This window comes from Festucalex cinctus, chromosome 8 (assembly GCF_051991245.1).
Source record: "Festucalex cinctus isolate MCC-2025b chromosome 8, RoL_Fcin_1.0, whole genome shotgun sequence".
In the NCBI taxonomy this organism is placed as follows: domain Eukaryota; kingdom Metazoa; phylum Chordata; class Actinopteri; order Syngnathiformes; family Syngnathidae; genus Festucalex; species Festucalex cinctus.
The window spans coordinates 20,552,595-20,576,843 of NC_135418.1; the positions used below are offsets into that span (position 1 = coordinate 20,552,595).

Genomic DNA, 24,249 nt, shown 5'->3' on the forward strand with positions numbered 1-24,249 from the left:
ACGTACCAGAATATTTCAAATTCTACAAAGGCACGAGAGGCAGTGTGTCAGCTTTCCGAGGACCTTCTTAAAGCGGCGATCAGAGAAAAATTGCTGCTACGATTTAGGAAAGAAAGAACGTGTAGACTAGTATTTCAGATTACTGTTTGAGAATATTCCAACCGTGTAGTTATTTCAAGTGACCCTAGTACAGTCCGTTTTCTTAAATCACTGCAACAAGTCGACCGGTGACAAATTTGGTGGGTGGGTGGGCTTTATCCCATTCCCCCAGCTAGTTAGCTGGCTAGCCTAGCTGAAGTGGCTAGATTAGCTAGCTAGCTGACATACGTGAACTACAGGTCAACCACATTCACATTTAGACGTCATATCGGGTAAGTACTTTCTATGTGAATGTGGTACATTTTTAGACATCTGTGAATTGTGTACTCCTGCCTTTTTTATTACGTCAAGTTCCAGACAAGAGTGTGGGACTCTTAATAAAAAATATTGCAACACACTCAAGAGTGTGATATTGATTCCAAGTTTTATTAACTTTGTTTTCTACAAATTCAGGTTATGGTGCAGCGTCTATCAGTTTGCGAAATTGCAATTGTTGCTACAAGATGATCAGTCTCCAGGCTGTAATCAATTAACTCGTTAATTGGATGATATCGTCAGGTGATTTCAGCGTCTCCAACTAATGGGCCGACTTTTTTTCTTTTACGGTCGTCTTGGTCTTTTCGTACCACTTCCACGTTTATATAAATATTTTTTTATTGTATGTGTTCCTGATGTACTACTGACCACCAGTTTCACGGCTTTAAGGCAAGTTTATTCGTAGAGAGTCCTACACAACGTGAATCCATAGTGCTTTAACAAGACTGAGAACAAGCCCTTAAAAAAGTAAGATAAAGTCTCAACATTAAAGCAGGATAAATTAGAACTTGGAACAAAAATTAAAATGACGAGATGCTTGGATTTTAATCAAATTAAATGTCTAATTTATGACGGAGCAGCAGTGGACAAGAGTTTTTAGGCCAAATTTATTTGTGTTGACAGTTCAAAGTGTTGAACCAGAATGCCTTATTTTACAAATGCTCAATAAGTATGCACCTGACATCCGTTTCATGGGGAACTGTAGGTGTTTACTAGGTTTTGGTCCAAGACCATTCAGCGCCTAGCTCATTGTGTCACCACAAGACCACCACTTAAAAAGGCTGAACAATGGCGTTTTTTTTTGTTTTTTAAATTCTTCTGCATTGAAGTGTTTTCTGCATTTAAATGCCTCTAATCAAAGCATGTTTTCATATTTTATCAGGGGGATTTGATACAATAGCCACTTAATTCCTAAATAAACAAACTCCTCCTCCCCCAGCAGGGTCATCGCTTGGCTCAAAGCTGTGTTTCTGCCATGGACAGTGACACTTGTGTTGAAGAGAAAAATGGAGGCGATGCTGCTGTGGACCAAGTTAAAAAAGAACCAGCAGTAGAAACTCCACATAGATACACCAAGGTGATGGATGAGGGAGGGGGAGGGACATTCACTTTTGTTTGATGCCTTTAAGTGTGTATCAATATGTAATCTGTGTGTCAATATTTAGGAGGAGCTTCTTGATATAAAAGAGCTACCAATCTCCAATGAAAGGCCAGACTGTCTTTCAGAGAAATATAACAGGTACAAATGCATTTCAGGATGGCAGGTAGTATGTATTGGACCAAAAAGCATTTAGTTTTTGGAATTGAAGGCAAATAAAATATTTGCAGCATTTTTGGCCCTTCTCAGGCGAATGCGTGTTTTCTCCAGGTAGTCTGATTTTGTCACCCACTCCAAAAACAATGTAAAGTTAATGGTGGACTCTAATTGCCTACAGGTGTTAATAGTTGTATTGTCTACATGTTCAATTTGGTTTGTTGCCTCATTCACTGATTCTCAGCCAAGGGGCCTACCATGCATGCAAGATTGTCGGATGTCATGTCACGTTGGTCTGTCAAAGACATTTTTTTTTTTAAATCAAATTCTTTAATTCAGTGACGGCGTCTGGGACCCTGAGAAGTGGCATGCCTCACAGTATCCCATTTCAGGCCGTAATTCTCCAATGGAAGGCTTTAAGAAGGAGCATTTGGAGGATAGAGTTCCAGTGAAACGAAGAATCCCAGGTACTTGACAAGGGGCATCAATATATTGCCAACTTGTTGCGTGCCAATTTGTCTTCTGTGCTGTCAACATAATAAACATTTGTGTGCTCTATTTTTTTTTCCATTCAGATCCTCGTGAGAGGTTAAAGGAGGACGACTTGGATGTCATACTGAGCCCGCAGCGTCGCAGTTTTGGAGGTGGATGCCAAGGCAATGCTGCACCTGCACTCCACTCCTCCCGACCAATCAGCCCACTTGAAAATAAGGAGAACGAGACTCTCCGTTTAGGAGGAACGCGAAGAATTGGGAGTGGTCGTATCATTTCTGCCCGAGCCTTTGAAAGAGAAGCCCGCCTAGAGAAAGAACGGGATGTCAGAGACTTCAAAGATAAAAGATTCAGGGTTGGTTCTCATTGGCTTCATTCTAAATCAAGCTATAGTATTGAATGCATTGATGGTGTGTAGACAGTAGAAATATCAACTTACCCTTTTTCACAAGCCTTTCTGCATCAAATAGATATAATTTCATTGAGGTATTTAATACAGAAACTTGATTGTCCCATATTTTCTCTCATGCAGAGAGATTTTGGAGATAAACGTGTGTTCAGTGAACGAAGAAGGAATGACTCTTACGCAGAAGAGGAGCCAGAGTGGTTCTCGGGAGGTCCAACAAGCCAGTCCGAGACAATCGAGCTCATTGGATTTGATGATAAAATATTGGAAGATGATAGACGCAAGTCCAGGCGCTCAAGGAAGAGGACGGAGTCTGTCAAAGAAGGCAAGTGAACATTTTTATTAAGTCTTTTTGTTTTTTTGTCCCCCCCTTCAAAACTAACTTGCTAATATGGACTGTCATGATAGTATTACTTAGGATTTGGTGCATTTATGCGACTCTCTAGAATGTAATGGACAGCCAGAAGAGCAAAATGTGAGTCTGCGGCCATCAGCTGATCAAGAGGTTCCTCACCCTGATGTGCTGCCAGAGCAGTCCGCTGGTGACTTTGACTTCAACGAATTTTTCAATCTGGAGAAGACCATGCCAGGACTGGCGTCTGTAAGTACTGGGATGCACGGAGGTGTTTGTTGGGCAAGAGGTGTGGATATCACAAATAGGGTGTCACTATTTAGTCATAATACTTTTGGTTTTATTCAAATGAAAGCTTAGCAGGATGCTTTCTTGTCACCTCTAAACTACACTTTCTGATTTTTCTCTCTGGGCTCCAAATATCTATCCATGATAAATAGTATGTGATACTAAACATTCCTAGTAGATAACCTTGACTATGACTTGATCTGAGGTGGTGGTTGCTTAATCACTGAATGTTGCCGTCTTGTTTTGCTTTCAAGACTATTGCATGAGGTGTAAAAATAGTCTTAATTCCAAATTTATGCCCATCATGATTGATAAATCTCATTCACAAATTGACAAAATAGATCTACTAGTGTCCAGCCTAAGTGGGGAAGTTTTGGAGGGGTTATGACCTTATATTGAGTTGGTCTTGATGTATTGGACAATTCTCAGTCCTCCTAGAACATTTTGTGCTAAATGAATCAAATGACGATGGAAAGCAGCCTAAATGTAAGTGCCACTTTAGCACTCATATTCTTTACCTCTGCTTATGTTTGAAGTTTTCCACTGTCTCAATCTCGGTTTGTCTTTTTAGATGATAGAGGATGTTTTAGGGGAAGGTCCTGTATCAGCAAGCCGCTTCAGTCAGTGGTTTTCCAGCAACTTGAGCCCTTCAGGCAGCCACTCCAGCAGTCTGAGGTCCACTCCGCATGAGGAACTGGAAAAACTAGCAGGTCAATTCTTTTTTTTTTCTTTTTTTTTTTTTCTTTTCTTTTTTTCCACCCTTCCCTCCCTCAATAATTTCAGAAAAGTCAAGTTTATACTAAATCTTGCTACTCGTTTTCCCTTCTGAAGGGCTTGAAGCTCTTGGCACGTCCTCTGGACAAGGTCCTACTTCGTTCTTCACACCCATTCAATCATCAGAATCCAAGGAAAAGGTGGACATACTGGAGCTTTTGCACAAGGCCAAAGTCGACCTGAAGCCTCTTCTCTCCACCCTTTCTCAAAACAAGGCGCGCCTACGAGAAAACAGTGAGTGTCACTTCATAGTTTCAACATACAGTACATTGACGTACTAGTCTAGTGCAAATTTTTTAACTTAATAGAATTGCGGCAAACATTTCATTTTTATTGTAGTTGAATTTGTTTGTAATGCATAGGGTTTTTTGTTTTTTTTTGTGATTTTTTTTAAGGGTAAGCCAGAGGCTTAATTTAATTTACTAGCTACTCATTATTCAGTGACGTAAATGTAAGAATTCTAAAATTATTTATTGGTCTTGAGATTTATTGTACGTTTGACAAGCTAAATTGACTGGCATTATTCCAACAATAGCTCACTTTGGAGCGGTTCTATCCCTGGAGGAGGTGGAGGGCGGAATGAAAGGCATGAAACTGGCCTCAGAACCTCAAGTGCAAAAGGTGGCGCCCCCGCGGAGAGGAAACGGGACGCCCTTCATGGCTGAGCACTTAGAGGAGGCACTAACGGGTGGTCCCAGTGCTCGTCCACGCTCACGTGACACAGATATGTCAGCCTTTAATAAACTGGTCAGCAGCATGAAGGCAAGTGGAACTCTGCCAACTCATCCTAAAACCAACTCGAGCAATGTAAGTATTTCACATGGAAATGTATAGATTGGACTAACAAGTAGCAACCTAATGAATGGATGGATCACTGTTAGAGATGGCAAAAAGGTTAGGATACAATTTGATAAGTGATGGGCATAAATTTGCTTCTCGGCCTGAATTTTCATGGTGTAAACTCTTTAGCACCACTCCTTTTCTGCAAGTGAAGCTTGTGCTGATGTTTAGGACTATGTATAAATTTTTGATGCTTGAGATTGGCTTGCCTCAAAATTAAAACCAGATCAAATTCATTTTGTAAACATGTGAAAACACGTGTGGTCTACAGTTAGAGGAATTTACCAAATAACTTGATGCCTTTGAGACATTTGGCAAGACCCTTTTGTTAATGTTAATATTTTTCTGACATATTCCAAAAACCTCGACCTCAAGCTTCACATTGCTCGCATGCTTGTTGGGATTGCCTTGTATGAGGAAACAAGGGTTCGTTCAATTGCACAGTTACAAATTCAATCTCCTTTTGTATAATTGCAGCAGTCTTCAGACCAACCTGTGGTGGCATTGACTGAAGCGCCGATGCCGCCTCAGCAACCGAGAAACATATTCCAGGTATTTGAGATGGCATTTGGTGTGTCTTTTTTTCTGTAAAATGAACTGCTAATATTTGCATGCTGGTAAAAAAAATTTCCCGTCCACAATTTTAAGATGAACACCTGTGAGTTTTGTTGAAATATTTCCCGTGTGTTTTGCAACATTAGGAGCTCTTGGGAGGACCTGCTCGTAGTCGCTCCCCAGTGCTGCTTGGCAACCTTTTGGGCAACTCTGAGGTCTCAGCTGCTCCAGGCTCTTTACATGGCCTGCTGCACAAAGGTCCCTCACCGCCTCTCTTCCCTCAGAGGTCACCCTCACCAGACTACTTCAACAGTCGCTTGCAACATCCAGCAGGTAGTAATCACAGAAGTTAATACCTTGTTTGGTAAAGAATTGTAACACCATAGAATCAATTTTTTTTTTTTTTTTTTTTTTTTACAGCATGCTCTGAGAGCACTTTTAACTTACTGTATTTTTCGGACTCATCAAGAAGATAAAAATGAGTGTCACGTTTTTGATTTTTACAAAAACCAAGACCGCCAACAGTAAAGCTCGGACTCGCACCACCTGTTTCCTAATTGTGGGTGTGTTTGGAAATGAGCGTCGAACATGCAATGCTCTGACAGTTAGGAAACTCAGTGTTGTTTAAATGTGCCATGTCTTTATTTAGAGCAGCCTAAAAAATGAGTGCCGGTGCCTAGTGCATCAGGCGGTACCGATGAAACGTTTATAGTTTATAACACATGATGCCTTCTGAAATTTATGGTAGGGGAGCCTGCTCTGCCTCGCACGCTGTGTGGTGTTCAGGCGTCATTGAATTTCAGAATGCACCCCATGTTGATGGCATCAAACAAGTTCCAGGTCAACGAAACTTGCGCTTCTAACTACAGAGATTTTTTGCTATTTTAATGACTTATTTGAACTAGAATCCCACGTCACATTCAGGCCAAACCCAGAATCCTGGGTGGCTATTGAGCCTTTTTAACACCGAACCTTAATCTTTGTTGTGGCGCACGGAAGCCACATGCTAGACTGCCAAATGGCAGTAATGCATGACCACTTTAATTTTTTTCTTCCATTTCCTCTTCAACTTTCTTTCGGTGGTTGGCAAATACTTTTGGTGCATTCTTGCCACCTTGTCCACTGGCAGTAATGCACAAAACTATCTGCCAAAAGCAGGCTTCTCTATCCTGGTCCTCAAGGGGCCGGAGTCCTGCAGGTTTTAGATGTTTCCGTCCTCCAAACACACCTGATTCATAAAATCAACTTAGAAGCATAGGCATGCCAACATGCCAGTCTGAGTACATGAATAACTTTACTGTGCCAGTTATTTTTTTTTTGGGAGATGCTGTCTGAACAAAACTGTCATCCTCCTATGTCATCTCAAGGCTTTCCTGTTGGTGCTCAGCCCATGATGACTGAACATTATGCTGACTTGCACAGGTCGATCAGCCCTGCATCTGTAGCCCAACATCAGGTAGCATTACTTTTTTTCCTTGGTGGAATGTAATTCTTTGCTAGTGTAAATTGCACCGTGGACCATTTTGTTAATGGATTGAGTTGAATGTTTTTCTTTTGAGGGGTGAAAGGAATCAATCACAGTAGATTAGTGATCCATTCAAATTGTTTTACTTTTTTTTTTTTTTCTTCTTCTTCTCCTCTCCAGATGAGGACGCTCGCAAGGCCAGTGAATCATGCAGATCTTGAAGCACTCGCATATCAACAGGATCTTGCATTGCATGCCCATCACCTGTTCCCATCTGGCTACAACAGGCTGCCACAGGACAAATCTTTTCGGAATCGGTGAGTGATTGATTTATCATTTAGCTTAAAAACAAACAGTACAGCGATACCTCAACTTCCGAGTGGCCCGACTCCAGCTGCAGTGAACTTTACAGCAAGCGGCAGTTTGGAAGATGGTAAACAATTCTCTGAGGCCGAGTGCTCGCTTCAAGCTGTTTGTCTCTTCAATTGAAGTACTTTTTAAATATACAAAACAAAGAATTACACTCACTGTATTTAACAAAAGTACATGCTAGCCTAGCACAATTCAAATTCCTATAGACGAGCTAACGAAACAAGCATAACTGTTGTAAATATAAACCATTTAACATTTGAACTCAAGCGGTAGTAAAACTTGCAGACAATACTTGAAGGCGTATATGCTTTGTCTAAAAATGACTAGCATTGGAGTTTTCAGTTTATCAAATGTTGGAGTATTATACTGCCCCTGGTGGCTAAATGTACAATATATTGTGACACAGCCAGACGATCATTGGACCAGCTTATGAACGGGCCTGTTTTAGTCAGTATTAATATGCTAATTTAAGCAACTTTGACGATAGAGGATGTCCCTACATTGAGCCGTGGAGCATTAAGTGTTCCCACACAGTCAAGGCAAAACTGTATATGAAAGTGCTGTACGATATGTTCATAACTAAATTGCTGTGTATGTTATTAAACCAAGTAAAAGGTTAGTTTTACTTGCCTTAGATGTTTTGTGCTTGTTTCAGTCCACAGCGTGTTAACTGCTCCCCTGGTCCAGGCCCCCAGCCTGCTGGAAGAAACTCACCAGGCAGTGCTGTCACCAGTATGGTACGAATTAAGATTTTAGCCTCGCTGCCCCAAAATGTTATTCCATAGAAGCAAAACAGTATTTTGCTTTTCCCCTTTGCAACAGTTGTCTCCATCATTTACACCTACGTCAGTTATCCGGAAAATGTATGCAACAAAAGAGAAAAGCAAAGACGATCCATCCAGTCGATCAGAGACCAAAGAGGAGGCAGCAGCACGCTCTCAAGATGGTACAGCGCCTTCATTTACCATGAAAGTTGCACGTCTGAATTTGAGATGACTAAATGTGGGCATGCCTCTTTTGGTCGCAGAGAACAACTCCCCCAGTTCACACCTGGAAGCAAATGAAGGGAACGCTACCCATTCTGATGGTGTAAAGTCATTCTCGCAGACCTTGCCGAACAAAGACCAGGAGCGACTCAGACCGCTTTCTACCGGCCATCATGCGCCTACCACGGGACCACCAGGACCACCCTCGACTTTCCCGCGTTCAATCTACCCGGTACCGCTGCTATCTCACGTCCCAATGGTGCGCCCGCCTCCTCAGCTCCACCCCAATGTGGTTCAACGAATGTTGGCACAGGGAATCCAACCCCAGCAGCTTGCCCCAGCGCTAGTCCAAGCAGGTAAAGGTTTGCCCAGAACATTCTTTTATTGCTTAATTAATGCCCCACCTCCTCATAATTTGATCAAGTCTGAGTTTTGTCGGTTATTCTCAGGTATATATCCACCACATGTTGACCTGGCGCAACTGCAAGGCTTACCTCCTACAATACTGGGCCAAACCCTGTACCCGCTCAGTGCAACAGGAGGGCATCCGCTTCTACCTCCCAGAGCAAACAGTCAGATGCAGCTGGCAATGATCCAGCAGCAACTTCAGCAGCAGAGGCAAAGTGAGTCACATTTTAAAATTAGGATCAGTTGTGGCCATCTCAATATATGGCCCTAGGCCAATTTATAGCCATTGTATTATTGTATGTTTGTTTGTTTTTGACTAGGGGTGTCAAAATTAGTGTGCTAATTTAACTAAAATTTTGTTTAAGGTGCGATTGACTACCCCTTACTTGGAAAAACTATACTGGGGGAATTCCATTCACAACGCAGCACATGCGTCAATGTTAAAATTTAGCAGTAATAATTTTGATGATGAATTTGTGGAAACTGGGGTCAAGTTATATTTTACAATTTTAAAAAGTGCAGAATTTCACAAGTTACTACATGTTAAAGATGACATAGCTCTTAATATGAAAAGAAAATGCACTGAGCTGTCACTGTCTTACAAATGCAATTATGCCATCTAGTGGCAGAAAAATTACCAACACAAATCAATATGGCTCGTTTTTTACAGTACAGTGCATCTTTTTAATTGTAACTATTTTATGAATTATGGAATTACTGTATCAATGAGTAAAAGATATAGCCATATTTCTATAAGTTTAACATATTGTTAAGAGTGTGAAAACTTGGGGGGGGGGGGGGATTATACATTTTAGAACAGATATAAAATTAACTATTAAAGTCATGCAATTAATTACGATTAAAAAAATAAATAAAAATGTAATCACCTCATAACCCTAATTTTGACTTTGTTCAATTCTTGCAGTACATCAGAGCATCCCAGGTCCACATTCTCAGAGCCAAGGACCCCATCGGACGAACGGCCCCCAGCGACACACAAGTCCCCCTCCAGGCTTGGCCAAGTGGTTTGGTTCTGATGTGCTGGATCAGCAACTCCCCTCCATGCCGGCCAAGGTCATAAGTGTAGATGAGTTGGAGTTCCGGCCCTAAGGAACTTTACGTTGAGGCGCACTGTGAAATATAGTTTCCCTTTTTCTCTCCCTGATCGATACATTTAAATGCAAACTTTAATTTGAAGCCACAGCACACACCTGGACAGTCTGTTTTTTTTTTGTTTTTTTTTGTTGTTTTTTTTTTACTCTTAACTTGAAGTCGAAGTGCTTGCAGAAAATGTAAGTCAGGCAATGGAGAAGTGTTACTGCAGCTAAATTGTTTTTGTTTTGTTTTTCCCTCCATTTTTTTGTTTTCCCTCTCTTTGTATTGGACTAGTACATTTGGGAGTAAGTTAATGTATATTCACGATTGTACAGATAATGGGAACTTAACTCGGTCCCCCTGTATATAGCATCGGTTTCTTTTTCTAGGTATAGGGGAGGTGAAACTGAAGTTTAAATGCTGTTGGACTGTCACTAAGAGCTTGTAGCACTCGTAGACTTCCGTTTTCCTCATGAACTGCACTGACAGCTACTGCAAGCAATGGGATGGGGAGGTGTATTGTCTACTCTTCCTTTGTTGGTGGCTCAGTTCGATAGATGTGGCGAGCAGGATCGTTTCAAGACTACTCCAAGGGACTGCTGGTTGTGCCTTCTGTGTTTTTGTTTTCCTTTGGAACTGTATTCTCTCCCATCCAAACTGCCACAAGAGGAAGCAGTCTTACAATTATGGAGGTGTCTGGAGTCTTTTTTTTTTTTTTTTTTTTTTTTTTTTGTGCTATTAAGTTATAAAGCACAGACAGAATTAATAAATAAAAATTGTGACAAACAGTTTGGTATATTAAGTGTTTTTGTACGGTTTACTTTTCCTCCCACCATTGTTGGTTACATTTCTAGTGTGACACTAAACATTGTTCTGCATGACTTCAATCATTTAAATTGTTAAAATCATGCCACCAATTATAGTGTTGATGCAGAAACTCAAGTATTTCACGCTTGGGATACAAAAATAAGATTTACTGAGGTGAGCCAGAAGTGATGACCTGTTTCTTTTTGGCAAGGTGAAATTACTGTACTTATTAGGTTAGTGCTTTCTTCAATGCATTTTTCCCTCTAAAAATGTTTCATAAAATATGCTAATTTCCAGCAGAATGGTTGTGGTTACAAGTTTGACTGAGCAAATATGTGATGCTGTACTGCAGGGTTCACCGATTCCGGTCCTCGAGGTCTGGAGTCATGCAGATTTTTAGAAGTTTCCGCCTATCAACACACTTGAGACTAAATATAAGGAATCATGCTGATGAACTGATTGAGTCAGGTGTGCTAGTTGGGCAGAAACATCTAAAACCTGCAGGGCTGTGTACCTCGAGGACCGGAATTAGTGAACCCTGCTGTAGTGGGATTAATTTGAGAAGAACAATTGTTATCAACAAAAAAACGACTGGTGTAAGTTTAAAAAAACAAAAAATCATGCAATTATTAATCTATCCAATGTACACCGTCCCAACCAATACTGATTCAGTCATTACTTAAATTGGATGTTGGCGAAATTGTTTATTGCTTTGGTTCCGCTGACATTTAAACTTGACAGGTCACTGTTGAATTGTGACGTCACTGAAGCCGAGCGACTCAGATGGCACTTAGGGCGGCATGTCGATTGTCGAGCGGAAAAGCTTTGAGGTCGACGCTTTATGGGGGAGGGGTCTGTCACACAAACAGGAAGAGAAGACCTGTGCATTAACAACTGTCGTTCGTCATTAAAAAAAAAAAAAAAAAAAAAAAAAAAAAGACTCCTGGAGCGCTTCACACCCCCCTTAGTGAGCAGCTTTAGTGACGTAAAACACTAACGCACGCGTGATAAAGCCTTTATAAACAAAGGAACGAACGACCCCACCCCCTCCCGTTCAGAAACTCGGGTCAAAGTGCACAGGAAGCTGGGGGGCTGCCATCTTTAGCCTGCTGCTAATGCTAGCGTCTAAACGTTAGATGCTACAACGACAGGGAGGATCGGTCGGTTCGGGGGGATTTTGTAGCTAGCTGTCCTCCGGGGCTCCATTGCAAAATTGCGAACTCCGTCCATTCTCCTCCGACCCCGCCGCTGGATGCATTCGGCATGGAGAAGGTACCGGAGCCGTCTTGGACTTCTTCGTACACCTACCAGGTGAGCAAGCACAGCGCGGAGATGCTACACAACCTCGACGTCCAGAGGAAAGATGGAGGCAGATTCTGCGACGTGATCCTGCGCGTCGGCGAGGAGAGCTTCCCCGCTCACAAAGCGGTACTGGCGGCGTGCAGCGAGTACTTCGAGACGGTGTTCGGCCGCCAGCCGGAGGACGGCGACGCCAGGGAGCTTGAGATGCACACCATCAGCCCCAAAGTTTTCAAAGACATCTTGGACTTCGCGTACACGTCGAGGATTGTGGTGCGGCTCGAGTGCTTCCCGGAGTTGATGACAGCTGCCAAGTTTCTTCTGATGCGCTCGATCATCGAGATCTGCCAGGAGGTCATCAAACAATCCAATGTGCAAATCCTCGTCCCGTCCTCGCGAGGAGGAAACGCCAGCCTTTTCCAGGCCGCCGGGTCGGCTGAGTTTGGCTTCCCGATGGCCCAGCAGCAGGATTTGGTGAACGGGACGACGCTGGTCGGCTTTGCTAACAATGGACATCAGGTGGATGGGAGCGAAGCCGCAGCAGCCGCCGCCGCGCTACTGGAGGACGCCGCGGAGGGATCGATGCCCATTTTGCATCCCGTCGACGGATTACCTGTGTCGCCCGAAACAACTACGTTGCATCACGACGCCGCTTCCAAGCGAGGCAGGGGCCGCCCCAAGAAGATTGGCGGCTCAGAGGAGCCCGTCCACTTCAATCACAACGCGCAGAAAAACATCGTGCTCTTTCCGTGCGGCGCCTGTGGAAAAGCCTTTACGGAAGCCTCCCGTCTGAAGAACCACGAAGCCCAACACGGAGCCAACGTCGGCGGCCGCTCGACGCCCGGTGGCATGGCTCTGATGGGCCAGGAGAACGACGCGCAGTTCCACGGGGGGCTGATGCTGGACAACGGACGCAAGCGAGAGAGGACCCGGCGCCACGTCGGCTGTGACATCTGCGGCAAGGTTTTCCGCGACGTCTACCACCTGAATCGACACAAGTTGTCCCACTCCGGGGAGAAGCCGTACGCGTGTCCAGTGTGTGGCCTGCGCTTCAAACGCAAAGACAGGATGTCCTATCACGTGCGCTCACACGATGGCTCCGTGGGCAAACCGTACGTGTGCCAAAGTTGTGGCAAAGGCTTTTCCAGGTGAGTTAACCTTCCACCAGTTTTGTGAGTATGTTGCCAGGACGATAAATATCTTTGGCCGTAGACGTACTGTCAGCTCATTTTGACAGCAGCGTGTGTTTTATTGCTCTACATGTAAACAAACATTATGATTCTTCTCTTTACAACAACCAACGATAATGATCCCAACTTGTATGGCAGGCCTGCATTTGGTACTTGGACTCTCAGTGGGGATTTTCCACACTTAAATCAAGACCACCACATTACGTCACAATAGACCCTTTCAGTGTGACGTCACGTTTAAGTGCGCCCCTTGCGGTGGATGGCAGGGCGTCAATGCGAGTGAATGAGAAAACAATCGTTGTGACCTAGAAAATAGGTCAAACAGTTGATAAATCAGCGATGGATGCTCTATGTCGCGATCTTGGTGCTGATATCGTGTTCATTTGTCCTCAGTTAAATTTAGTCGGTATCTCTTGATACCATTCTGCAAATAAATTGAAACAACCATCTGGAAACGTCTCATCTGTTGATACACAATAATAGGGGTGTGAATTGCCTCGTACCTGACGATTCGATCCGTATCACGATTCATAGGTCATGATTCGATTCGATACCGGTTAATCCCGATACGAATTTATAAGTCGATTGTTGCGATTTTTTATTTTTTTTATTTAGAAAATCCTAATCAGTAATTTTGTACAGTGTAAGATTTGTATGAAAATGTATCATTTATTTATCTGAAACTTCAATCTTATAAAGGTTGTAATCTGTTTTATGTAACAGCATTAAAATAAAATATTAAGGCTTAATGTTCCATTAATATAACATTCTTCCATGCTTAAGGTGTGAAAGTTAGACGTTTTCGTGAATATTTTCCCATCAAAAAGGGGTATTTAAAAATCGATTCGGCCGCCTATTGAATCGATTCGAGAATTGTGCGATGTAATATCGCGATATATTGCCGAATCGATTTTTTTTAACACCCCTACAAAATAAGCACACCAAGATGTTCGGTTGACCCATCTGGCCTAACACATTTTGCTTTGAAAAACTGATCAGAGGAAAAAATTCACAAAACACACAAAAAAACGTTTCTATTTTCCAGACCAGACCATCTGAACGGACATATCAAACAAGTCCATACAACAGAGAGACCCCACAAGTGCCAGGTGATTATAAAGAATACCTCAACGAGAATTGAAGGAGTCATGTGAAAAGTGTAAGTTGACCCCTTTCATTTGGTATGTTGCAGATTTGTAATGCCTCTTTTGCTACAAGAGATCGCCTCAGGTCACACCTCGCATGTCATGAGGACAAAATTCCCTGCAAAGTTTGCGGCAAGTTCCTCCGAGCGGCCTACATGACGGACCACCTCAAGAAACATAGCGAAGGAACACACAACTACTGCGGCATTTGCAACAAAGGTAAGTCATGCATGCTGACAAATGCTCAGTCATAACTGAGCAACGCTTGTTAGGAAAACCAGCCCTGACAAAAACGTGAACCCTCACTATTCATGGCGGTTTGCGACCAATCACTGAAATCGAATTTTTCTTGACTCCATGTTCTATGCAACCCCACTAGTCTTAAAAAAAAAGTTCTAATTAGTATTGCGTTTGTGGAATATGATTTAAGCAGCATAAGCCACCCATTTTTATCCATCTCTAGGGGCGGCCATTTTGCAACTTTCTGTCGACTGAAAATGACGTCACAGTTGCTCAGGTAACAACCAATCACAGCTCACCTCTTTTCTGAAGCTGAGCCATGAATTGTCGTTGCTTGAGCCCTGAGCAACTGTGATGTGATTTTCAGTCAACAGCAAGTGGCAAAATGGCCGTCCCCAGAGATGGATAAAAATGGGGTGGATTTTGCTTCTATATGCACTATAGAATTACATGCGTGTATATGAATACAAGATGTGCTTTTAGATATCCCTTTAGTAACATCAGCAGTCCTAATGCTAAAGTCAGTGTAAAATCCCATTGACATGCTAACACAAAATTAGTATCGACTTCCAGTTAATCACTGTCAGCACAACAGGGTGGGATAGGTGAGCGCAAACTTTATTCGCTGTAAGGTACTACAGCTTTAGTATTTTACTACCCTCAATTATCATACATATATCATAAGTGTAAAATTAATTTAATCACTAAATGTAACAAACACCACAAAACACATTGTTCACCGTATGTTTACGCTGGAGTCTTACTGCTTTGAATGTGTTTTTATGTTACTTCTGGTTTAAATTGTTCTTTTCTTGTATTTGTTTCATGCCACTTTTTGGTGTTCCTTCTTTTGGAATAAGTTGAATAAAAAAAATGAGTGTACAATGATGCCTTTCGATGCTCACTAAACTGAGGTATGCCAAGGTAATATGCGATATGCGCATGTTTCATATAACTCTTAAGGCATATTTCTCTCAGGGGTTTTTGTAGACTACGTCCAAGTTGTATGACAAGGATGTTTGACTTACCAGCTTTCACTTGAATCATTCATTTCATTCCTACCCTGCTTGTCCTTTATGATTTCAGAATGGTTTTTACATCTTTTTTTTATTTTTTATTTTTTGTAATTCAGTAGTCAATCATGGCTACTATTTTCAAACTACCAGCTCGATTTAATAACCAGGGATTCTACAACATTAATACAACTTCACCAGACTGACGTATGCCTTCCAGTAGTAAACAATGCCAGCGTGGAGTACTTTAAGCCAGGTAAATCACTTTTTGCCAACTGCCAGTTATGCTCTGCTCAAGACCTTGAGTAGTAACACAGGCGGCCGTCCAATGAGTCTTTTTGCGGATAAGTTGATTAATGTGCATTGCTCTAAAAACAGAAAAACATGGTGCTAACAGGTAAACTGACAACTATGTTCTATAATTAGCCTATTGTTCTATAAATAGCCTATCTATCCATCTATCCATCTATCCATCTATCCATCTATCCATCTATCCATCTATCTATCTATCTATCTAGCTAGCTAGCTAGCTAACTATCTCGCTACCTAAACAAACATGGTATGTCTCTAACGTACCAAATATTTATTTTATTTTATTTTTTTAATATAATATAGATTGGATTCATTGGGAAAAAATGCTGTATGGGTTTATAAGTATTTCATAAAAGAACGTTTGATAGCTGTAATTTTTATCCTGTGATACCGCAATGCTTTAGCCCATAGTTGTACCATCAGAATTTAATATCGGTCCGTGCCTATTAATGACCAATTGTTACTCTATAAAGTGATATATTTGAGCAAAACCTATGTCATGTTTAAGAAAAGGTTGTTTTATTTATTTTTTTAAACAATATTTGGTTAAAATAAAACACATTTTCATCACGTTTGAAAGACATATAATGTCTTTCGGAACCTGTTTAGACATGTACAGTGTAATGTTTAAGTACTAGTACTCGCACTTGGGTTAAATTCAGTGGTATTGGTGAGTCCCTGCTCTATACTAATTGATGAACTAATGGTATAGTATGAATGAATAGTATGAATACCTTATTCTACTACTTTCCTCTGGATGGTTCTATCCAGTGACTACTGTTTTTGTGTGGTCAAACCAATCCAGCTTCTCTTGGACTCGGCATCACCAGGCGTCTCTGGTCGAGGGCCTCCGGTTTGCAAACGACTGCCTTGTTTGTGTTCTTCCCGGTCGCAGGTTTCTCCACTGCCTCCTACCTTAAGGTGCATACAAAGACACACCATGGCTCGTCACTGCCACCTTCTGCCGCGTTGCACACCTTCCCTGAGCCGAGCGGGGAACTCCAGATGCACAACGGCGCCCCTTACCACATGGGACGCCAGTGCTCAGTGGAAGGCAAGCAGTCGCCGGGCCCATCCCCAAACATTCATGACTGGCTTTCTTATATCAAATGTGCTGCTGCATCTTTTGTGGTTTGCTCCAAACACAAGCGCACGTCAGCGTATGCTGCTCCGAGCTTGTCACTCACTGTGTGTGTGTTGATTGACTTATCAGCGCTACATCATTTTGAATTGTCACACATCGAAATGAGCAGCGTTTCTTGCAAATAATCAGTTCTTGTTGTCACAACCAGCAGTTAATGGCAGTTGTTCTCACCTTGTTATGGACATGGTGACTTATTAATAATCATATGGAGAGTTTGGCTGTTTGTGTGTGACTGGCATGGCCATGGCTGCTTATGGTTGTTGCTTGGTTGGCACATTATCAGCTTGTCCACAAGGCACAGTGTTGCATGTTTTGTGATACTTCAGTTTGACCAAGTTTTATTGGACAAAACCTCGAAAAACTAGACTACAGACTACAGAGTATGACGTGAGCCATTTGACAATCAAGACAAATGAGAGAAACAACAAAGCAATCCTGAAAGTGTTATTGATTAATTTAAAGTTCCTTTAATGCCACTATTTTTTATTTTTTATTTTTTTTAATACGCGATTAAAGACCTCCCCCTTATTTGGAGAACCTGTACTGGGGGAATTCCATTCGCAATGCAGCAGACACTTCCACATCAATAATTAGAAGTAATACATTTAATAATGATGCATAAATTTGTGGAAGCTATATTTTACAATTTTAAAACTGTGCAAAATTTCAAAAGTTACTTCATGTTAAAGATTAGATAGCTCTTATGAGAACAAAAATGTGCTGAGCTGTCAACATCTTACAAATGCAATTATGCCATCTAGTGGTAGAAAAATAACCTCAATACAAATCAATCCTCGTTTTATTACAGTACAGTACATCTTTTTAATTGTAACTTAATTTATTAACTATTATGGGATTACTGTATCAATGACTAAAAGATGCAGGCAAATTTATACTAGTTTAACATTCTATTCCACTTTTATGTTAAGAAGAGTATGAAAACTTAGATTTTTTTGTATGTAGTGCATTTTATTGTACATTTAGAACAGATATAAAGTTTGTGATTAATCTTGAGTTAACGATTGAAGTCATGCAATTAAAAATTTTAATCGCCTGACACCCCTACTTAATTCAGAATGAAATATGCGACGATCTTCATCATAAAGTCGCACAATAAGTACAAACTTAAAATAACATTGCTAGTGGGCTTACGCTTGTCTTTTTTTGACTGTGCTGTTCAGGCTTTTTAATCATTTGGGATGATAACTTGAACTTGAGTAAAAAAGAATCACTTGCCCCCCCCCCCCCCCCCCACCGGCCACTCTTTGAAAATACATGATGATGTATGGGTTGTTTGCTGCACGTTCTCTAGCATGCTGCTGGCACGTGCATGTTCATTATGGGATGCCGATATTGTCACTGTTACATCCCAAGTGTGGCAAGTCTATTGTAGATATGGTTCATGGTTGATTGATGATCATGGGAACACTTTGGAGGTGTTTTTGTGAAGGGAAACCTTAAAACTCCCCGTCGAGCATGTTCTTTTCTTTCCAGCACTTCAGAAGATAATTCTGTCTCTGTGGTGTCTGCTGGCCTGTTTATGTCTGTTCTTCCTCTTCTGGATGGCTGGTTTTTGTAGACGCCAGTCGGCAGCTAGTACTCTCCTCGCCCGAAGCAGGGGCTCGCTTTCACGGGCTTTCCGGACATCACGTTGTGCCCCAGACGGGCCCGCCAGCCTTGGGTCCGCAGTCCGAGCCGCTTGTAGGGAAGCCAGGCGGGACTCCGTATTTCTGGGAGTGTCGCTCTGGTGGGGTGCCCGCTTTCCACGTCCACGGGCCTGCTGCAGGTCAGTACAGTATGGCAGGTGGTGGGGAGGGCGGGTGCATGAGTCGGGACGGCCGAATACTGGTTGGTATGTAGTTTTAGTTAGAGTGTTGAACTATATTTATAATTCCTTGTGTCCGTGTGGCTAAATAGTGAAGCATGGAAAGTCTCTGTCATCAAAATTGCTAATGGCCTCTCAAAAACGTTTCGTCATGAGAACACTAGAGGTTGGTGTGTGGGCTCAATAGCCAACTGTGCAAGTGAGAGTTGGCGACCACCAATTTGTTGCATTGCTCAGTTGCCGTGGCCTTATTCTTTGAAACATGGCTTATCAAAAGAATGCCTTTTGATGGCTCATTTTATGGCATTCTTCTGAAACTAAATTTATGATTAACATAAGGGCCGACCGGTGGATTTATTTTGAGAATGACGATTTTCTGCAGAATCGTCTGGTTAGTTAAAAAAGAAAAATACAATGCATTCAATAACATATCCCCACCAAATGTAATTCATTGGTTGTGAATTATAACATTGATTTTCGCTCTTCTTGGTCCATATTCCTCGCAACTAATGGAGGTCAACTCTAAATATATTGGTCAAAAAATAACTTTGCTTTTCGGTTCCCAGAATGCACCTTCTCCAATGTGTGTTTGTGTTTCCAGGGGTTGAACGTGTGTCATATTTGACACAAATATGTTTGGTTCAGGTTGCGCTTTTTTTAATTTTATTATTGTTACATTTTTTTTTCTCAACAAAGGGTGACTTTAGGTCTAAGGATGTAACGATAACAGCAATGTCGTGATATTAAAACTGCCATAATATATTGTCGTAGTCATGTCACGGTTTTAAAAGCAGCACATCTGTTAAAAAAAAATGTCAGGTTGATTTCCATTTGTGCAGTTCTAGTACCCTCTGGTGGCCAGGCTAGTTTTATACTGCATTTTAATTTTCACAAGGCATGTTTTGGCCCGTCTCTGTTTAAAATACATGCTAATGGTCAGATGAAGGTAACCAAGTCAATATGTGGAGGAACTCAATGTGTGCTTTCATTCGCAAGTGCCTCAATATTAAGTGTTATTAGAGATGGTAGTTTGTTTATATGCATTGCTGTAATGTTATGTGCAAAAGCACAATAGTGTTGTTGTTGTTGTTTTTTTTTGTTTGTTTGTTTTTTACAATATTGTCACCTTTTTTTGTCACTCCAACCTCTCCACAATATTCAGATAATAATATCGTTACATTCCTATTTAGGTCATGAGTACAATAGTGACATCCATGTCAATTCTTTGCACAATTTACATTGCTATTCTAAGCATTGCTTGTACAAAAAATAAATAAAATTAAAAAAGTTTTGCGTTGTTTTGAATGGCAGGTCCTTAGAATGACCTCACCAAATTTCATTATATAGTCAATTAGTCAGAATTTAGGGGAAAAGGTTATGGTATACATAATGAGACCAATGTCACTTGTGTACAACTGATGTAAATGGTTGGAGTACATACAGGTAAAAACAATCGGCCAGCCGGTTAATCATTTGGACCCTATTAAACATTTAAAATATTAATTTATGAGGTGTTGTGTTTACATACTGTACATGTTTTGACAAAAGGGACTTCCCCCACCCCTGAGGAGGCACTCATTTATTTTCACATTTCCTGTAAAGTTGATGTTGATACCGTGGGGAAAAAAATGCTCGAAAAAACATTTCAAAGCTTGCGTGGATCAGGTGAGGGAAAGAAAAATGTACATTTTCTTGTGAATATCATTGTCATTAGATTTTTCTATGAGCCAAGATCTGAAATTTTATTTTATGTCTCCCAGCCTGAATAAAATGTTTACTGTACACAACTGAACCAAAGACACTTGGTGAAATTTTTTATTTATTTATTTTTTTGCCCCCATCGAGTCTGTTTTATAAGCAATTTGTTCTAATGCACTCCTCACTTTCCCCTGTGTTCCCCCTCTTTCTTCTCACCTCGTTTCCTCTCTACCTTAGACGGGCAAGAAAACGGCGAGAAGTGTCCTCACCTGGAGTCGGAAGAATCGGATCCTTCATTTGGGGAACTTTCCAACTGTGACCAAATGAAATCCCCACACAAATCAAACAGGCCGGAGCTGGAGATTCCCTCGCTGGCCTGCAACGGAACCTCTGCGGGGGCGCTGGGCTCTCCGGAGGGACCCAAAGCCAAGACGGACCCTGAGAAGAAATTCAACTGCGGCATCTGCGGTCAGGCCTTCCGCACTAAGTCCTACCTCAGGAAACACCAGCACAGAGTACACAAAACTCCAAGGGCCCAGGCGGGGTCCGGATCTGGCTTGAGCGAGCTGGCCCCCTTCTCGCCTCAGCAGAGCATGTCGCTGCTGGAATCGTTCGGCTTCCAGATAGTCCAGTCGGCCTTTGCCTCCTCGCTGGTGGACGCGGACGCGGGTCAGAGCGGGATGGACTTTGGAGGGAAGTGAAGCGCGCTCTCTGCCTCGTATTTTTTCCCCCCATTCAAAACCACCCAAGTTGCGGCGTGTTTGACAATAATTATGCCTCAAGACTACTTCTCTTGCTTAATGTGTATATTTTTGCCAGACTGCCATATGATTCCTACTTTTTCTACTTTTTCAGAGTATGGAAAGTGCATATACGGTGTTTATAACGAGAAGACATGAAGGTGATCTCTCCTTTGTATCACTGAGAAACTTTCTTTTGTTTCGATTGTTCATTGAGCTTTCGCAGCTGCACGTGTTTCCGAACGTGATGAATCAACGGATGCAGCCGCCCCGCCCACTGAAACCTTCTGAAACCGTCTTGGCCTTCAGAGCAGAGGGCAACCGCGTATTTATGTTGCTCTGTTTTCCCGACGGGGTTGTTTAATCAATCGCAGATTCAAGAATTGGAATCTGTTCAATGCAACTAACACATTATTGATTGCGTTTGCTTTAATCGCAAAGCACCGACAGAAGACGAAAGTTAAAAGGCACTTTTTAGTTTGAGTTTGATATTTACATTTAATGTTTTTTTCTTACAAATCATAAATTAGGTTGTAGAAAAATAACTTAAAAAAAAAAAAAAAGGAAGTCAACCCCAGAATTTTCTTTCCAATAATGTTTTATGTGCCTCTACTAGTCTAAACACAGCATTGTGATTAATATTGTGTTTGTGGAATATGAGTTAAGCAGTAAAATCCACCCATTTTTATCCATCTTAGGGCGGCCATTTTGCCACTTGCTGACTGAAAATCATGATTGCAGGTAACAACCAATCAGAGCTCACCTCTTTTCTAAAGCCGAGTCATGATTGGTCATTGCCTAATGCTGCATTTGATGATAGTCGGAAGTTTCCGAGTTCAAACCCGGACGTGTGTACGGGAACGCCCCCTTGAACTCGGAAATTCCACTTGCGAAGTCGCGAAGAAAGAAAAAGGACCCGGACTTCACCGACGGACTACAATGTGACGTCACTCTGAATGGCAAAACACAATTTATTCGAGTATAAAACTAGATGGCTTTCTTCATTCATGAATATTCGACATAACTCCACGTAACGTACATGACAGTATGCCGCTATCTCCCTGCATGAAATTATACGGTGAACTACCGAACTGTATGAAATGCTTATGAAATAAGATAAAAACAATAAATGAAGCAAAATTATGAGAAGGTAAGTTTGCTGAGATCAAAATGAGTTTTGAGGACCAAAATATAAAACAATTTACCGCTATCCGCCATTTTGATTGTTTACTTTCACCTCGAACGCTTTCAGGTCGGAACTGGGAAAAAACAACTCGGATATATCCGACTTCCGACCATCCTCGAATGCAGCATGAGCCCTGAGCAACAGTGATGTCATTTTCGTTCAACAAGTGGCAAAATGGCCGCTCCCTGAGATGGATGAAAACAGGTGGATTTTTGCTACTTAATTCATATTCCACAAACACAAGATTAATCAGGATACAGTGTTTTGATTATTTGGGCTTTATAGAACATATTATTGTCAAGAACATTTCTGTCAACTTCCTTTTTTTTTATAGCTGAAACGACAGGATGCATTTGTCTCTTTAAGATGGTGGATAGTCAGTCATCTGCGTGCACAAAAGTGACCAAGTTAAAAAAGCAAAACACGAGCCCGTTGGCAATTATGTTCCCCAAATGGTCCCAAAAATCTTTTGTGTTCCATCCTTGTGTGTTCACTGAACGGGGACCAAGGTCAGGTAGATTATCGTTATATATTTTATTAAATGTAGATTCTATTTTATTAACTTATTTATGCCCTCGCTCTTGGGTGCAATTTTGTTTCTTTGTGTGTCTAAATTGTTTTCATTTGTCAATTTTGAACGTAAGTTTGTCAGTTACGTTACAGGAGTGCGTGTTCATGGTGTGTGATCAAGCAGCATCCGGACCAAGTGAGTCGTCGTCTTTATCTTTGCGTTTGTAACAGTCCTTTGAATCTAAAATGAGAGGTTTCTACTGTATTTTCTGAATCTTGTTGAAACGTGGGAATGTTTGAACATATTTTGTGTTTCTGTTGCTGCATTGATTGTTTTTGTTTCACCATGTGCAGTCCTTGTGTGTGCATATATTCCATCTCTTATATTTTGTTTTAGAGTGACTGTTTCTATGTTATTTATGATTATATAGTGTAACAAGTGTATATACCATCCATATGCACATTCTATAAATATATATAAATATTGAACCAACCAATGAGGTTTGTCACTGGTGGACCTGTACATAAGCAGATCTTGTTGTGCTCGAAGCTTTTTAAGTTATATTCCGTTACATCTTTGGCTGAGTGTCAATCAACTAACGTGCGGGCTCAACGTCAGCCGCATGGCGCTTTTACTTTTGTTATTTTTGTTGTGATCCACTATGCCATGAAGGCTTGTGTTGTTTTTTGAGGACAAAGTGAATTTGCTTCACTCACATTGGTACTTAATTGTAAACGTTGGTTTTCCTTTTAGCCCTATAAAATGTTTGGCTTTCTTCTTTCGGTCTGTTGCAAAGTGCCTTCCACGTACTGATTGTGCACAGCAGTGGATTTAAAAGTTGTCTTTCGGAGAATTGTACCGTGACTTTTTATTTTTTACAACTCACACAGAAACTGTACAGTATCTCAACTTGGTATTCCTATATCGTCAAAAACAAAACACGCATACAAAAAAAAAAAAAAAAAAAAAAAAAGCTTTTAAAACGTGCGCTACATGTTTTGTTCTGTCTTTGGACTTATTTCAGTATAAGCAGCATACTTTTCTACAGTATAAATCTTTGTTTTTGTACTCTGTTATTGAGTCTCTCTTGGTGCCAGAGAGACGACGATCCAATAAATTGCAATGGAAAAGCCCTTGACATCTGCTCTGTTATTGATTTCTCCTTCCCACAAAGGACTATTAAAACACTGAACTGATTGATTAGGGGACATTTTGTTTGTCCACTTGTTATAGAAGCTTGAAGCTTCACACATTTGGTGCAACTAATCTCAGTAGCCGCAGACATTAAATAAACCATTACAGATGGCAGAAACAACCATGAATATGTTTCAAACTAGCAACATATATTTGGTACTTTTATAGAGTTTTGTTTTGTTTAATGTACAAAATAACATACAAAAAAAGTGTTTCGGTACAATACCTATTCGTATCTTGAGA

At 41.3% G+C, this 24,249-nt stretch overlaps 2 protein-coding genes across 7 annotated transcripts; both read left to right on the forward strand.

Annotated features, from left to right (window-relative positions):
* Window positions 1-42: 42 nt before the first annotated feature.
* On the forward strand, window positions 43-10,461 carry eif4enif1 (eukaryotic translation initiation factor 4E nuclear import factor 1). 5 transcript variants are annotated; one of them, XM_077529678.1, is made up of 19 exons: window positions 43-371; window positions 1,358-1,492; window positions 1,581-1,654; window positions 2,009-2,136; window positions 2,245-2,516; window positions 2,694-2,892; window positions 3,014-3,168; window positions 3,779-3,917; window positions 4,039-4,215; window positions 4,517-4,788; window positions 5,299-5,373; window positions 5,523-5,709; window positions 6,744-6,832; window positions 7,022-7,158; window positions 7,869-7,950; window positions 8,036-8,159; window positions 8,241-8,555; window positions 8,649-8,822; window positions 9,533-10,460. In XM_077529678.1, exons 2-19 carry the CDS (start codon window positions 1,391-1,393, stop codon window positions 9,715-9,717), a joined length of 2,886 nt encoding a protein of 961 aa, XP_077385804.1. In that variant the 5' UTR covers window positions 43-371; window positions 1,358-1,390; the 3' UTR covers window positions 9,718-10,460. The 5 variants fall into 5 exon arrangements, with proteins under 5 accessions (XP_077385804.1, XP_077385803.1, XP_077385807.1 ...); XM_077529677.1 differs by having other exon boundaries at window positions 1,355-1,492; window positions 9,533-10,459; XM_077529679.1 differs by lacking the exon at window positions 43-371 and adding an exon at window positions 651-804.
* A 1,066-nt stretch (window positions 10,462-11,527) lies between these two features.
* Window positions 11,528-23,950, forward strand: patz1 (POZ/BTB and AT hook containing zinc finger 1). 2 transcript variants are annotated; one of them, XM_077529682.1, is made up of 6 exons: window positions 11,528-12,956; window positions 14,044-14,107; window positions 14,191-14,362; window positions 16,604-16,762; window positions 18,432-18,638; window positions 20,613-23,950. In XM_077529682.1, exons 1-6 carry the CDS (start codon window positions 11,773-11,775, stop codon window positions 21,074-21,076), a joined length of 2,250 nt encoding a protein of 749 aa, XP_077385808.1. In that variant the 5' UTR covers window positions 11,528-11,772; the 3' UTR covers window positions 21,077-23,950. The 2 variants fall into 2 exon arrangements, with proteins under 2 accessions (XP_077385808.1, XP_077385809.1); XM_077529683.1 differs by lacking the exons at window positions 16,604-16,762; window positions 18,432-18,638 and having other exon boundaries at window positions 11,537-12,956.
* The last annotated feature ends 299 nt before the right edge of the window (window positions 23,951-24,249 follow it).

What these genes read in the sequence shown, in the direction of transcription:
- eif4enif1 (XM_077529678.1), top strand. Translation starts at nt 1,391, where the DNA reads ATGGACAGTGACACTTGTGTTGAAGAGAAAAATGGAGGCGATGCTGCT. An exon ending in GACGGAGTCTGTCAAAGAAG is followed by an intron (nt 2,893 to 3,013) that starts GCAAGTGAACAT and finishes GCGACTCTCTAG; the next exon opens with AATGTAATGGACAGCCAGAA. An exon ending in CCCAGCGCTAGTCCAAGCAG is followed by an intron (nt 8,556 to 8,648) that starts GTAAAGGTTTGC and finishes GGTTATTCTCAG; the next exon opens with GTATATATCCACCACATGTT.
- patz1 (XM_077529682.1), top strand. Translation starts at nt 11,773, where the DNA reads ATGGAGAAGGTACCGGAGCCGTCTTGGACTTCTTCGTACACCTACCAG. An exon ending in CTGCGGCATTTGCAACAAAG is followed by an intron (nt 14,363 to 16,603) that starts GTAAGTCATGCA and finishes TCCCGGTCGCAG; the next exon opens with GTTTCTCCACTGCCTCCTAC. An exon ending in CGTCCACGGGCCTGCTGCAG is followed by an intron (nt 18,639 to 20,612) that starts GTCAGTACAGTA and finishes TCTCTACCTTAG; the next exon opens with ACGGGCAAGAAAACGGCGAG.